Source organism: Amblyraja radiata, chromosome 7 (assembly GCF_010909765.2).
Source record: "Amblyraja radiata isolate CabotCenter1 chromosome 7, sAmbRad1.1.pri, whole genome shotgun sequence".
NCBI lineage: Eukaryota > Metazoa > Chordata > Chondrichthyes > Rajiformes > Rajidae > Amblyraja > Amblyraja radiata.
In genome coordinates, this window is record NC_045962.1 from 86,190,119 (window position 1) to 86,203,999 (window position 13,881).

At 49.1% G+C, this 13,881-nt stretch overlaps 1 protein-coding gene across 1 annotated transcript in view; it reads left to right on the top strand.

Moving 5' to 3' along the window:
- The window catches only part of LOC116975602 (tubulin alpha-4A chain-like), an 18,080-nt gene extending 4,199 nt beyond the window's left edge, over positions 1–13,881 (top strand). The window contains exons 2-4 of the mRNA XM_033024904.1: positions 6,817–7,039; positions 8,072–8,220; positions 12,551–13,881. Of these exons, the coding sequence (XP_032880795.1) occupies positions 6,817–7,039; positions 8,072–8,220; positions 12,551–13,525 (1,347 nt within the window). The 3' untranslated portion in view covers positions 13,526–13,881. The remainder of the gene's footprint in view (positions 1–6,816; positions 7,040–8,071; positions 8,221–12,550) is intronic.

Below are 13,881 nucleotides of genomic sequence, written 5' to 3' on the forward strand. Positions count from 1 at the left end.
TCTCCACCACGACAAGGTGACGATCCTCATAGCGCCATAAACCCGGGTTCAATCCCGACTACGGGAGCTGTCTGTACGGATTTTCATCCATTCTCCCTGTGACCTTGTGGGTTTACTCCGGGTGCTCCGGATTCCTCCCACATTCCAAGGATGTACAGGTTTGCAGGTTAATTGGCTTCGGTAAAAATGGTTAAATTGTCCCCCTAGTGTGGGATAATGTTAGGGTACAGGGTGATCGCTGGTCGGCACGGACAAGGTGGGCCGAAGGGCCTGTTTCTACACTAAGATTGTTAAGGGCTTGGACACGTTAGCGGCAAGAAACATGTTCCCGATGTTGGGGGAGTCCAGAACCAGGGGCCACAGTTTAAGAATAAGGAGTAGGCCATTTAGAACGGAGACGAGGAAACACCTTTTCTCACAGAGAGTGGTGAGTCTGTGGAATTCTCTCCCTCAGAAGGCGGTGGAGGCCGGTTCTCTGGATGCTTTCAAGAGAGAGCTAGATAGGGCTCTTAAAAACAGCCCTATGGCACATATCAGGGGATATGGGGAGAACGCAGGAACGGGGTACTGATTGTGGATGATCAGCCATGATCACATTGTATGGCGGTGCTGGCTCGAAGGGCCAAATGGCCTACTCCTGCACCTATTGTCTATTATCTATTGTCTATTGTCTACACTGTATCTCCAAACACAATGGGTGAAGAAAAGGGGAAGATACAGAGTGCAGAATATAGTTCTCAGCATTGTAGAGCATCAGCTCTGGAGACAAAGTCCAATGTCCGCAATGGGGTAGAGGTGAATCGGACAGTACCCTAGCTTATGGAAGGACCGTTCAGAAGCCTGATAACAGAGGGGAAGAAGCTGTTCCTGTGTCTGGTGATGCGCGCTTTCAAGCTTCAAGTTTAGTTTAGTTTAGCAGATTATCACATGTACCAAAGTACAGGAAAAAGCTTTTTTGTAGCCTACTATCCAGTCAGCGGGAAGACTTTAAAAAGACACAAAATGCTGGAGCACCTCGGTGGGACAGGCAGCATCTCTGGAGAGAAGGAATGGGTGACGTTTTGGGTCGAGACCCTTCTTCAGACTGGTTAATAAGGGGAACGGGAGCACAAGACGGTGTTTTAATCGATAATGTTTTATTATTATTTATCATTAATGTTTTATGTGCCATTCCAATCTGTAAGTCATGTTGTCACTTGCGGGCGGAGCACCAAGGCAAATTCCTTGTATGTGAATATTTGGCCAATAAACGTATTCATTCATGTGGAGAGATAAAGAACAATGAATGAAAGATATACATAAAAGTATTGATGATAAAATCTCCAAACTCATCAGCTCTTCCAAACCCACTACCTGCTCCCTCGACCCTCTCCCCACTCCCCTGTTGAAGTCCTGCCTCCCCGTTCTCTGCCCCTACCTCACTAATCTCTTCAACTCCTCATTGTCCCAAGGAATTGTCCCCTCCGCTTTCAAAACTGCTGCTGTCACACCAATCTTAAAGAAACCTGGTCTTGATCCCTCCTCTCTCATTAACTACCGCCCAATCTCAAACCTCCCCTTTCTTTCAAAAACCCTGGAGCGTATCGTTGCGTCGCAACTTCATTCCCACCTCCGTGCGTATAACCTACATGAACCCCTCCAATCTGGCTTTCGCCCCCTCCATAGCACAGAAACTGCTCTCCTCAAAGTCCTCAACGACCTCCTCACCTCTGCTGACACTGGTTCCCTCAACATCCTCATCCTCCTCGACCTGAGCGCAGCCTTCGATACAGTGAACCATAACATCCTGCTCACCAGACTCAAAGACCTCGGCATTGAAGGCTCTGCACTCAGCTGGCTTCGTTCCTACCTTTCCAACAGATCCCACTTCATCTCTCTCCACAACCACACCTCTGCTACAGCCGCAGTCACTCAAGGCGTTCCCCAAGGCTCCGTACTCGGCCCCCTCCTCTTCATCATCTACATCCTCCCCCTTGGTCAGATACTCCGCCACTTCAATCTGGACTTCCACTGTTACGCTGATGACACCCAGATTTACCTTGGCACCAAATCCCCCCACAACCCCCCCCTCTCCCATATCAACTCCTGTTTGTCAGCTATAAAAACCTGGATGCAACATAATTTCCTCAAACTCAACAGCGATAAGACAGAATTTCTCCTCATAGGCTCCAAAGCCACACTCAGCAAAATCAATAACCCCACTCTCACCATCGACGGCACCACTGTCTCCCCATCTCCCCAGGCCCGCAACCTTGGCGTGATCTTTGATTCCACCCTCTCCCTTGAGCCTCACATCCGCCATGTCATTAAAACCTCCTTCTTTCATCTCTGCGACATCGCCAAACTCAGACCCTCTCTCACACCGCCTGCTGCTGAAAGACTCATCCATGCCATCATCTCCTCCCGACTGGACTATTGCAACTCACTTCTCCTTGGCATCAGCTCCACCTACATCAACCGACTCCAACTGGTCCAGAACGCAGCCGCCCGACTCATCACCCACACCAAATCCTGGCATCACATCACTCCAGTCCTCAAAAAACTTCACTGGCTTCCCATCTCCCACCGGATCACCTACAAAATCCTGGTCCTCACCTACAAAGCCCTCCACCATCTGGCCCCCCCATATCTCACTGACCTCCTCTCCCCCTACCAACCCTCACGGTCCCTCAGATCCACATCAGCCGGTCTCCTCTCCATCCACAAGTCCAACCTCCGCAGTTTTGGGGACAGAGCCTTCTCCAGGGCAGCTCCCAGGCTCTGGAACTCCCTCCCCCAACTGATCCGCAATTCCGTGTCCCTCACCATCTTCCAGTCCCGCCTCAAGACCCATCTCTTCACCTCTGCCTATCCTTAGCCCCACGTCCCCGTCCCTTTTCATCTGTGCATTAATTGCCTCATATTGTGTTTTGTATTGAATTCTGTCTTTACTTTGTGTACTAGTCATGTCTCTACTATTTATTTCATTCCCCTTACATGTTTTTCCTATACATGCTCAATTTTTGTACGGTGTCCTTGAGACTCTTGAAAGGCGCCCATAAATAAAATTTATTATTATTATTATTATAAAGGAAACAGGTCATTGTTAGCTGTATGTCGGGTGAAAATGAGAAGCTGCGGTGCCTTGGGTGGGGGAGGGATAGAGAGAGAGAGGGAATGCCGGGGCTACCTGAAGTGAGAGAAATCAATATTCAGCTGCCCAAGCGAAATATGAGATGCTGTTCCTCCAATTGGCATTTAGCCTCACTCTAACAATGGTAATGACAATTGTGAATCTGTGGAATTCTCTGCCACAGATGGCAGTAGAGGCCAATTCACTGGATGTTTTCAAGAGAGAGTTAGATAGAGCTCGGATGGAATCAAGGGGTATGGGGAGAAAGCAGGAACGAGGTACTGATTTTGGATGATCAGCCATGATCACATTGAATGGCTGTGCTGGCTCGAAGGGCCGAATGGACTACACCTATTTTCTATGTCCAAGACTACACATGATTACAATCAAGCCGTCCACAGTGTACAGATACAATGGAGACTAGAATAAGTGGGACGCGTTGGGTCCCAGCTTCACTCGGGAGGGCTGGTCCCCCAACGCAATATTCCACCTCCCCACCAATTTCAATATACACACACACATTCACACACACACACTCACACACACTCAGACACACATACACACATACACTCACACAGACTCTCACTCACACATACAGTTACACTCACACATACACTCACGCACACACACACATACACTCACGCACACACACACATACACTCACACACACACACACACACACACTCACATACCCACTCATACACACGCACAGACTCATACACACACATTCACTCACACACCCATACACACACACACACATACACTCACACACCCATACACACACACACACATACACTCACACACTCACATACACATACACACTCACACACACACACATACACAGACTCATACACACATACACACTCACACACACACACATACACACACACACATACACTCACACACACATACACACACACACACATACACTAACACTCACATACACTCACATACGCACTCAACACACTCACCTACACACACACACACACACACACACTCACACTCACACTCACTGACTCACAAACCATATATGACAGTAAACTTTCTTTAATTTACCCACACGGCTGAGCGCGGCTTCTCCACTGTGGGGCTTCCGCAGTCAGCGGCACCTCCGCAATCAGCGTAACCTTTGCACTTACCGGAAATTACGCAATTAGCGCAACCTCTGCACTCACCAGAAATTACGCAATCAGCACGACCCGTCCACTAAGCGGAAGTCACGAAATGAGCGGGACTTTTGGTCTAAACACAGCTGGACCTAATAAAGCATTTATTCCTTACAAACACAGTTGGACCTAATAAAGCATTGCAGTTTCAAGCATAGGCAGGGCAGCAGGCCAAACAACTTATGGCATTGTCATTAAGGGCTAACAAATCATTTATTGCAAGTACATTGCAGACTCACAGTTCAGTTGATTCACAGCTTAGAATGACAGTCATGGCCTCTCCCTCGCGATCTTGCAGAGTGACTGACTCACGTCCAAGCATCTGGGGTTTTATAGTCCTGCCTCCCCCCCCCCCCCCCATGAAAGGGTGTTACCTTCATCGCGGTGATTGACAGGCGAGAGGACCAATCAGCTGATCTCAAGGTTTTTTAAACACTCATAACTTTTTTATTTTTCATCGATGGGAAAAATCCTCAGGACTGCCTCAGCGGATGAGGACTGTGAGTAAGATGGCCTAAAATCATAGCAATATATGGTAGCGATTTTTCTAAAATCAATATACAGCGCAGACAGGAAGTGGTCAAGATGAGACTTTTAATTATATAGATATCTATCTCAGTTTCTTCCACTTTCTGTTTTGTTCTATCTTAGATACAATAATGGCATTCAATATCAAAGACTAGAGCAGGGGTCAGCAACCTACGGCCCCTGGGCCGAATGCGGCCCTTAACACGAAATCATCCTGCCCGCAGGTGGATTTCTTTCCCCATAATCATCCGGCCCGCTGAGCGCCCGCCCTGAGCAGCAGCGCTCCGAGCAGCGGCCGAGCTCCCCGAGCAAGCTCTCCCCGTACCACATCCTGCGCAAAGCCGCCGGCACGGCCGCGCACCTTCTGTGAATACGTTTAAGAAAGAACTGAAGATGCTGGAAAAATCGAAGGTGGACAAAAAATGCTGGAGAAACTCAGCGGGTGAGACACGCGAGGATTGCACGAGGCTGCCTCACCCGCTGAGTTTCTCCAGCATTTTTATCTACCTTCTGTGAGCACGTGATTTGATGCCTGCCATCCGGGGCAGGATCCACGTGTACACGTGATGTATGTGGCCCGCCATCCACTCACAGACATGTGTCCCGGCCCCTATGCAGAACAAGGTTCTGGACTAGAGGGTATTGCTTTAAGAAGTGCCGAATGGCCTACTCCTGCACCTATTGTCTATAGATTGTGGCGTTTAAAAGGCTTTTGGATAGGAACATGGATATGCAGGGAATGGAGGCTATGGATCACGTGCAGACAGATAGGTCTTGGCATCGTGTTCAGCACAGACATTGTGGGCCGAAGGGCCTGTTCCTGTGCTGTACTCTTCTATGTAGAAACAATCAACTGCAGGTGCTGGTTTATGAAAAAAAAGTCACAAAGTACTAAAGTAACAGCGGGTCAGGCAGCATCTGTGGAGAACGTGGATAGGTGACGTTTCACAGAGTGCTGGAGTAACTCAGCGGGTCAGGCAGCATCTGTGGAGAACGTGGATAGGTGACGTTTCACAGAGTGCTGGAGTAACTCAGCGGGTCAGGCAGCATCTGTGGAGAACATGGATAGGTGACGTTTCGGGTCGGGACCTTTCCTCAGACTGCCTGTGAATGTGCCTGCCTATTTAAATATTTATTTTGTCATCTCTGGTGTTTGTCCAACCATCTGCCCATCAACCTTACCCCCCCCTTCCTCCCCCATCTCACCTGTATCCACCTATCACTTGCAAGGCTTTGTTTTGCCCCCACCTCTCTTCCAGCTTTCCCCTCCCACTACAATCAGTCTGAAGAAAGGTCCCGACCCGAAACGTCACCTATCCATGTTCTCCACAGATGCTGCCTGACCCGCTGAGTTACTCCAGCACTCTGTGAAACGTCACCTATCCATGTTCTCCACAGATGCTGCCTGACCCGCTGAGTTACTCCAGCACTCAGTGAAACGTCACCTATCCATGTTCTCCACAGATGCTGCCTGACCCGCTGAGTTACTCCAGCACTTTATGTCTTTTTTTTCTCTCATAACTAATCCATCTGGTTAAATTTAGTGTCACCGTAAAAAGCTTTTGTTATGTGCTAATCAGTCAGCGGAAAGACAGGACATGTTTACAATCGAGCCATTCACAGTGTACAGATACATGATAAAGGGAATAATGTGAATATCGTTTAGTGCAAGGTAAAGCCAGTAAAGTCCGAGTGTCTCCATTGCAGTAATAATAGTAGATCAGGACCGCTCTCTAGTTGGTGAGAGGACGGTTCAGTTGCCTCTTAACAGCTGGGAAGAAACTGACCCTGAATCTGGAGGTGTGCGTTCGTGGGTGTAGGATAGTGTTGATGTGCGGGGATCACTAGTCGACGCGTATCCGGTGGGCCGAAGGGCCTGTTTCCGCGCTGTATCTCTAAACTAAACTAAACTAAATTAAGGGGACGCCTGGGGAGGGGCTGTTGACCCGACACCCACACACCACAGATGAATTAAACAATACTAATAGAACATTTCGCTTCTTCCTTCAGCGTGAGTGTATCTCCATCCATGTTGGCCAGGCCGGAGTCCAGATGGGCAATGCATGCTGGGAGCTGTACTGCCTGGAACATGGAATCCAGCCCGATGGCCGCAGACCGGACGGCAGAAGCAGAACGGAGACGGACGACTCATTCGACACCTTCTTCTGCGAGATGGGGTCAGGGAAGCACGTGCCCAGGGCAATCTTTCTGGATCTAGAACCTTCTGTGATCGGTATTGGAAACGCTCACTCATGGAACATAGAACGTAGATTGTAGAACATTGAACATAGACATTGAACATAGACATTGAACATAGACGTTGAACGTAGACATTGGACATAGACATTGAACGTAGACGTTGAACGTGGACATTAGACATAGACATTGAACGTAGACATTGGACATAGACATTGAACGTAGACATTGGACATAGACATTGAACGTAGACATTGGACATAGACATTGAACGTAGACGTTGAACGTGGACATTAGACATAGACATTGGACGTAGACATTGGACAGACATTGAACCTAGAACATTGAACGTAGACATTGGACATAGACATTGGACGTAGACAGTGAACGTAGACATTGAACGTAGACGTTGAACGTAGACGTTGAACGTAGACAGTGAACTTAGACGTTGAACGTAGACATTGAACCTAGAACATTGAACATAGACATTGAACGTAGACAGTGAACGTAGACATTGAACGTAGACAGTGAACGTAGACGTTGAGCGTAGACGTTGAACGTAGACGTTGAACGTAGACATTGAACGTAGACATTGAACGTAGACAGTGAACGTAGACGTTGAACATAGACAGTGAACGTAGACGTTGAACGTAGACATTGAATGTAGACATTGAACGTAGACAGTGAACGTAGACATTGAACGTAGACATTGAATGTAGACATTGAACGTAGACAGTGAACATAGACGTTGAACGTAGACGTTGAACGTAGACATTGAATGTAGACATTGAACGTAGACAGTGAACGTAGACATTGAACGTAGACTGAACGTAGACATTGAACGTAGACAGTGAACATAGACGTTGAACGTAGACATTGAACGTAGACAGTGAACGTAGAGATTGAATGTAGACATTGACATTGAACGTAGACAGTGAACGTAGACATTGAACGTAGACTGAACGTAGACATTGAACGTAGACTGAACGTAGACATTGAACGTAGACAGTGAACGCAGACGTTGAACGTAGACGTTGAACGTAGACATTGTCCACCTTTCTTTGTCCAGATGAGGTCCGCACTGGTGCCTACCGACATCTCTTCCACCCTGAGCAGCTCATCACCGGCAAGGAAGATGCCGCCAACAACTATGCCCGTGGGCACTACACCATTGGCAAGGAGCTGATCGACCCGGTGTTAGAGAGGCTTCGGAAACTGGTATGGATATTTACACTGTCCGGTCCAGTTATAGAGTATGTACTAGACGGTTGTGTGTCTGTGTGTGTGTGTTTGTGTGTGTGTGTGTGTGTGTGTGTGTGTGTCTGTTTGTGTGTGTGTGTGTCTGTTTGTGTGTGTGTGTGTGTGTGTCTGTTTGTGTGTGTGTGTGTGTGTGTGTGTGTGTGTGTGTGTGTGTGTGTGTGTGTGTGTGTGTGTGTGTGTGTGTGTGTGCGCATGTGTGTGTGTGTGTGTGTGTGTGTGTGTGTGTGTGTGTGTGTGTGTGTGTGTGTGTGTGTGTGTGTGTGTGTTTGCCTGTGTATGTTTGTGACCGTGTGAGTCAGCGTGTGTGTCAGTGTGTGTGTCTGTGAGTGCCCGTGTATGTGTTCGCGCGTGTCAGTGTGTGTGTCTGTGTGTATGTCTATGAGAGTGTGCGCATGTGTGTGCGTGCGTATGTATCAGTGCTCGTGCATGTGTGTCAGTGTGTGTGTCTGTGAGTAATATGTTGTTCTTGTACCTCTCTCAACCAATTTGACCAGCAGCTCGTTCCATATAACCACCACCCTCTTAAACTGTTCCCCTCTCATTTAAACCTGTGCTCTCTAGTTGTTGATTCCCCGACCCTGGGGAAAAGATTCTGTGCAGTCACCCTATTTATTCCTCTCATGACCTTATACACCTCTATAAGATCACCTCTCATCCTCCTGCGCTCCAAGGAATAGAGTCATCACCAGCCCAGCCTCTCTCCATAGCTCAGGCCCTCGAGTCCTGCCAACATCCTCGCAAATCTTCTCTGCCCCCTGTCCAGATGAATGGAATCCTTGCGAAACGTCGCCTATTTCCTTCGCTCCATAGATGCTGCTGCACCCGCTGAGTTTCCCCAGCAATTTTGTGTACCTACAATACTTAAAGTGCAGGTAGTCACAAAATGCTGGAGTAACTCAGCGGGTGAGGCAGCATCTCTGGAGAGAAGGAATGGGCGACGTTTCGACCCGAAACGTCGCCTATTTCCTTCTCTCCAGAGATGCTGCCTCACCCGCTGAGTTACCCTAGCATTTTGTGTCTACCTTTGACTTAAACCAGCATCTGAAGTTCTTTCTTATGTGTAGCCTCACCAACATCTTATGCATAGAGTCATAGAGTGATACAGTGTGGAAACTTGCCCACACCGGCCAACGTGTCCCAGCTACACTAGTTCTATCTGCCTGCGTTTCGCCCATACCCTTCCAAACATGTCCTATCCATGTGCCTGCAACATAACCTCCCAATGTCTACACCCAATCCCTTGACTGATGACAATAGACAATAGGTGCAGGAGTAGGCCATTCGGCCCTTCGAGCCAGCACCGCCATTCAATGTGATCATGGCTGATCATCCCCAATCAGTACCCCGTTCCTGCCTTCTCCCCATATCCCCTGACCCCGCTATCTTCAAGAGCCCTCTCTAGCTCTCTCTTGAAAGTATCCAGAGAATGGGCCTCCACCGCCCTCTGAGGCAGAGTATTCCACAGACTCACAACTCTCTGTGTGAAAAAGTGTTTCCTCATCTCCGTTCTAAATGGCTTACCCCTTATTCTTAAACTGTGGCCCCTGGTTCTGGACTCCCCCAACATCGGGAACACGTTTCCTGTCTCTAGCAAGTCCAAACCCTTAATAATCTTACATGTTTCAATACGATCCCCTCTCATCCTTCTAAATTCCAGAGTATACAAGCCCAGCCGCTCCATTCTCTCAGCATATGACAGGGATATGGGGAGAAGGCAGGACTTGGGTACTGTTTGGGGATGATCAGCCATGATCACATTGAATGGCGGTGCTGGCTCGAAGGCCCGAATGGCCTCCTCCTGCACCTATTGTCTATTGTCTCTTCCCGCCATCCCGGGAATTAACCTGGTGAACCTACGCTGCACTCCCTCAATAGCAAGAATGTCCTTCCTCATGTTTGAGGACCAAAACTGCGCACAATACTCCAGGTGTGGTCTCACTAAGGCCCTGTACAACTGCAGAAGGACCTCTTTGCTCCTATATTCGATTCCTCTTGTTAGGCCAACATGCCATTCGCTTTCTTCACTGCCTGCTGTTCCTGCATGCTTACTTTCATAGACTGATGTACAAGGACCCCCTGATCCCGTTGTACTTCCCCTTTTCCCCAACTTGACCCCACCAGCCGGCAAATACAACACATAATCCTCCGCCATTTCCGCCACCTCCAACGTGACCCCACCACTCGCCACATCTTCCCATCTCCCCCCATGTCTGCCTTCTGCAAAGACCGCTCCCTCCGCAACTCCCTCGTCAATTCTTCCCTTCCCTCCCGCACCACCCCCTCCCCGGGCACTTTCCGTTGCAACCGCCAGAAATGCAACACCTGTCCCTTCACCTCCCCCCTCGACTCCATTCAAGGTCCCAAGCAGTCGTTCCAGATGCGACAAAGGTTCACCTGTATCTCCTCCAACCTCATCTACTGCATCCGCTGCTCTAGATGTCAGCTGATTTACATCGGTGAGACCAAGCGTAGGTTGGGCGATCGTTTCGCCGAACACCTCCGCTCAGTCCGCAATAACCTACCTGACCTCCCGGTGGCTCAGCACTTCAACTCCCCCTCCCATTCCCAATCCGACCTCTCTGTCCTGGGTCTCCTCCATTGCCAGAGTGAGCAACAGCGGAAATTGGAGGAACAGCACCTCATATTCCGTCTGGGGACCTTGCGTCCTTATGGCATTAACATTGAATTCTCCCAATTTGGCTAGCCCGTGCTGTCTCCTCCCCTTCCTTAACCCTCTAGCTGTCTCCTCCCACCCTCCCATCCGCCCGCCCTCGGGCTCCTTCTCCTCCTCCCCTTTTCCTTCTTTCTTTCCCCACCCCCCATCAGTCTGAAGAAGGGTTTCGGCCCGAAACGTCGCCTATTTCCTTCGCTCCATAGATGCTGCTGCACCCGCTGAGTTTCCCCAGCAATTTTGTGTACCTGCCATTTAGATATTAATCTGCCTTCCTGTTTTTGCCACCAAAGTGGATAACCTCACATTTATCTGTAATTAAACTTCATCTGCCATGCTTCTGCCCACTCCCCCAACCTGTCCAGGTCACCCTGCATTCTCATAGCATCCTCCTCACAGTTCACAACTCCTGTTGTTATGAAGAGCCGGCATGCCTGAAACTTTCTTCACCTCCCTATCCACCCGCAACACCACTCCTGGATCACTCTGCTCTACAACATTCACAGTGAAGGTCCTGCCCTGGTTTCACGTCCCAAAATGCGACACATCGTACATATCTGAATTTAACGGCATTTGACATCAAGTATTAATATTAATGATCTGGATGAGGGAATTGAAGGCAATATCTCCAAGTTTGCGGATGACACTAAGCTGGGGGGCAGTGTTAGCTGTGAGGAGGATGCTAGGAGACTGCAAGGTGACTTGGATAGGCTGGGTGAGTGGGCAAATGTTTGGCAGATGCAGTATAATGTGGATAAATGTGAGGTTATCCATTTTGGTGGCAAAAACAGGAAAGCAGACTATTATCTAAATGGTGGCCGACTAGGAAAAGGGGAGATGCAGCGAGACCTGGGTGTCATGGTACACCAGTCATTGAAAGTGGGCATGCAGGTGCAGCAGGCAGTGAAGAAAGCGAATGGTATGTTAGCTTTCATAGCAAAAGGATTTGAGTATAGGAGCAGGGAGGTTCTACTGCAGTTGTACAGGGTCTTGGTGAGACCACACCTGGAGTATTGCGTACAGTTTTGGTCTCCAAATCTGAGGAAGGACATTATTGCCATAGAGGGAGTGCAGAGAAGGTTCACCAGACTGATTCCTGGGATGTCAGGACTGTCTTATGAAGAAAGACTGGATAGACTTGGTTTATACTCTCTAGAATTTAGGAGATTGAGAGGGGATCTTATAGAAACTTACAAAATTCTTAAGGGGTTGGACAGGCTAGATGCAGGAAGATTGCTCCCGATGTTGGGGAAGTCCAGGACAAGGGGTCACAGCTTAAGGATAAGGGGGAAATCCTTTAAAACCGAGATGAGAAGAACTTTTTTCACACAGAGAGTGGTGAATCTCTGGAACTCCCTGCCACAGAGGGTAGTCGAGGCCAGTTCATTGGCTATATTTAAGAGGGAGTTAGATGTGGCCCTTGTGGCTAAGGGGATCAGAGGGTATGGAGAGAAGGCAGTTACGGGATACTGAGTTGGATGATCAGCCATGATCATATTGAATGGCGGTGCAGGCTCGAAGGGCCGAATGGCCTACTCCAGCACCTAATTTCTATGTTTCTATGTTTCTAAGTATAACATATTTTTTTGTTTGTTCCATTTCATCCGCCTTCCCCAGGCTGACCAGTGCACGGGTCTCCAAGGGTTCTTTGTGTTCCACAGCTTTGGTGGAGGCACTGGTTCAGGCTTCACCTCCCTGCTGATGGAACGTCTCTCCGTTGACTACGGCAAGAAGTCCAAGCTGGAGTTCTGCATCTACCCGGCTCCTCAGATCTCCACCGCAGTGGTGGAGCCCTACAACTCCATCCTGACCACCCACACCACCCTGGAGCACACAGACTGCTCCTTCATGGTGGACAATGAAGCCATCTACGACATCTGCCGCAGGAACCTGGACGTCGAGCGCCCGGGCTACGTGAACCTCAACAGGCTCATTGGCCAGATCGTCTCGTCCATCACGGCCTCCCTCCGCTTTGACGGGGCCCTGAACGTGGATCTGACAGAGTTCCAGACCAACTTGGTGCCCTATCCCCGAATCCACTTCCCCCTGGTCACCTACGCCCCGGTCATCTCGGCCGAGAAGGCTCACCACGAGCAACTGACCGTGGCCGAGATCACCAATGCTTGCTTTGAGCCGGCCAACCAGATGGTCAAGTGCGACCCTCGCCATGGCAAGTACATGGCTTGTTGTCTGCTTTACCGCGGTGACGTGGTGCCGAAAGACGTCAACGTTGCCATCGCGTCCATCAAGACCAGGCGCAGCATCCAGTTTGTTGACTGGTGCCCGACTGGTTTCAAGGTTGGCATCAACTACCAGCCTCCCACTGCAGTGCCCGGTGGTGACCTGGCCAAGGTGCAGCGTGCAGTGTGTATGCTGAGCAACACCACTGCCATCGCTGAGGCCTGGGCACGGCTCGACCACAAGTTTGACCTGATGTACGCCAAGCGCGCCTTCGTGCATTGGTACGTGGGGGAGGGGATGGAGGAGGGAGAGTTCTCCGAGGCCCGTGAAGACATGGCAGCCTTGGAGAAGGATTACGAGGAGGTTGGCGCTGACACCACAACCGATGACAATGACGGAGAGGAGTTCTGAGTCACTCCCAAACCCTTGAGCAGATCTTTCACTCAGGCCCCTGATAAATGAGATGTGAATGAAACCGCAATACTTTTGAGGAGTTAATGGGTTTTTTTCCACTTGAATTAATCATAGTGTAAAAAAAGTAGAAAATGTTGAACATGTTAGTCCGATAGGCTTGGCATATTTAATTAGAAACACATCTGTTTTCATCTAATGCAAGTACCGGCTGAAGCAATGCATTGGAAATATCTTTGATGCCTCTCACAGAAATCAAGTGTAATGTTACAGTGGACATGGTGTTTAATGATATGCTGTATATTCCATTCTGTAGCCACAGCCTGCAATAATAAAATAACTACATCCAGAGACAA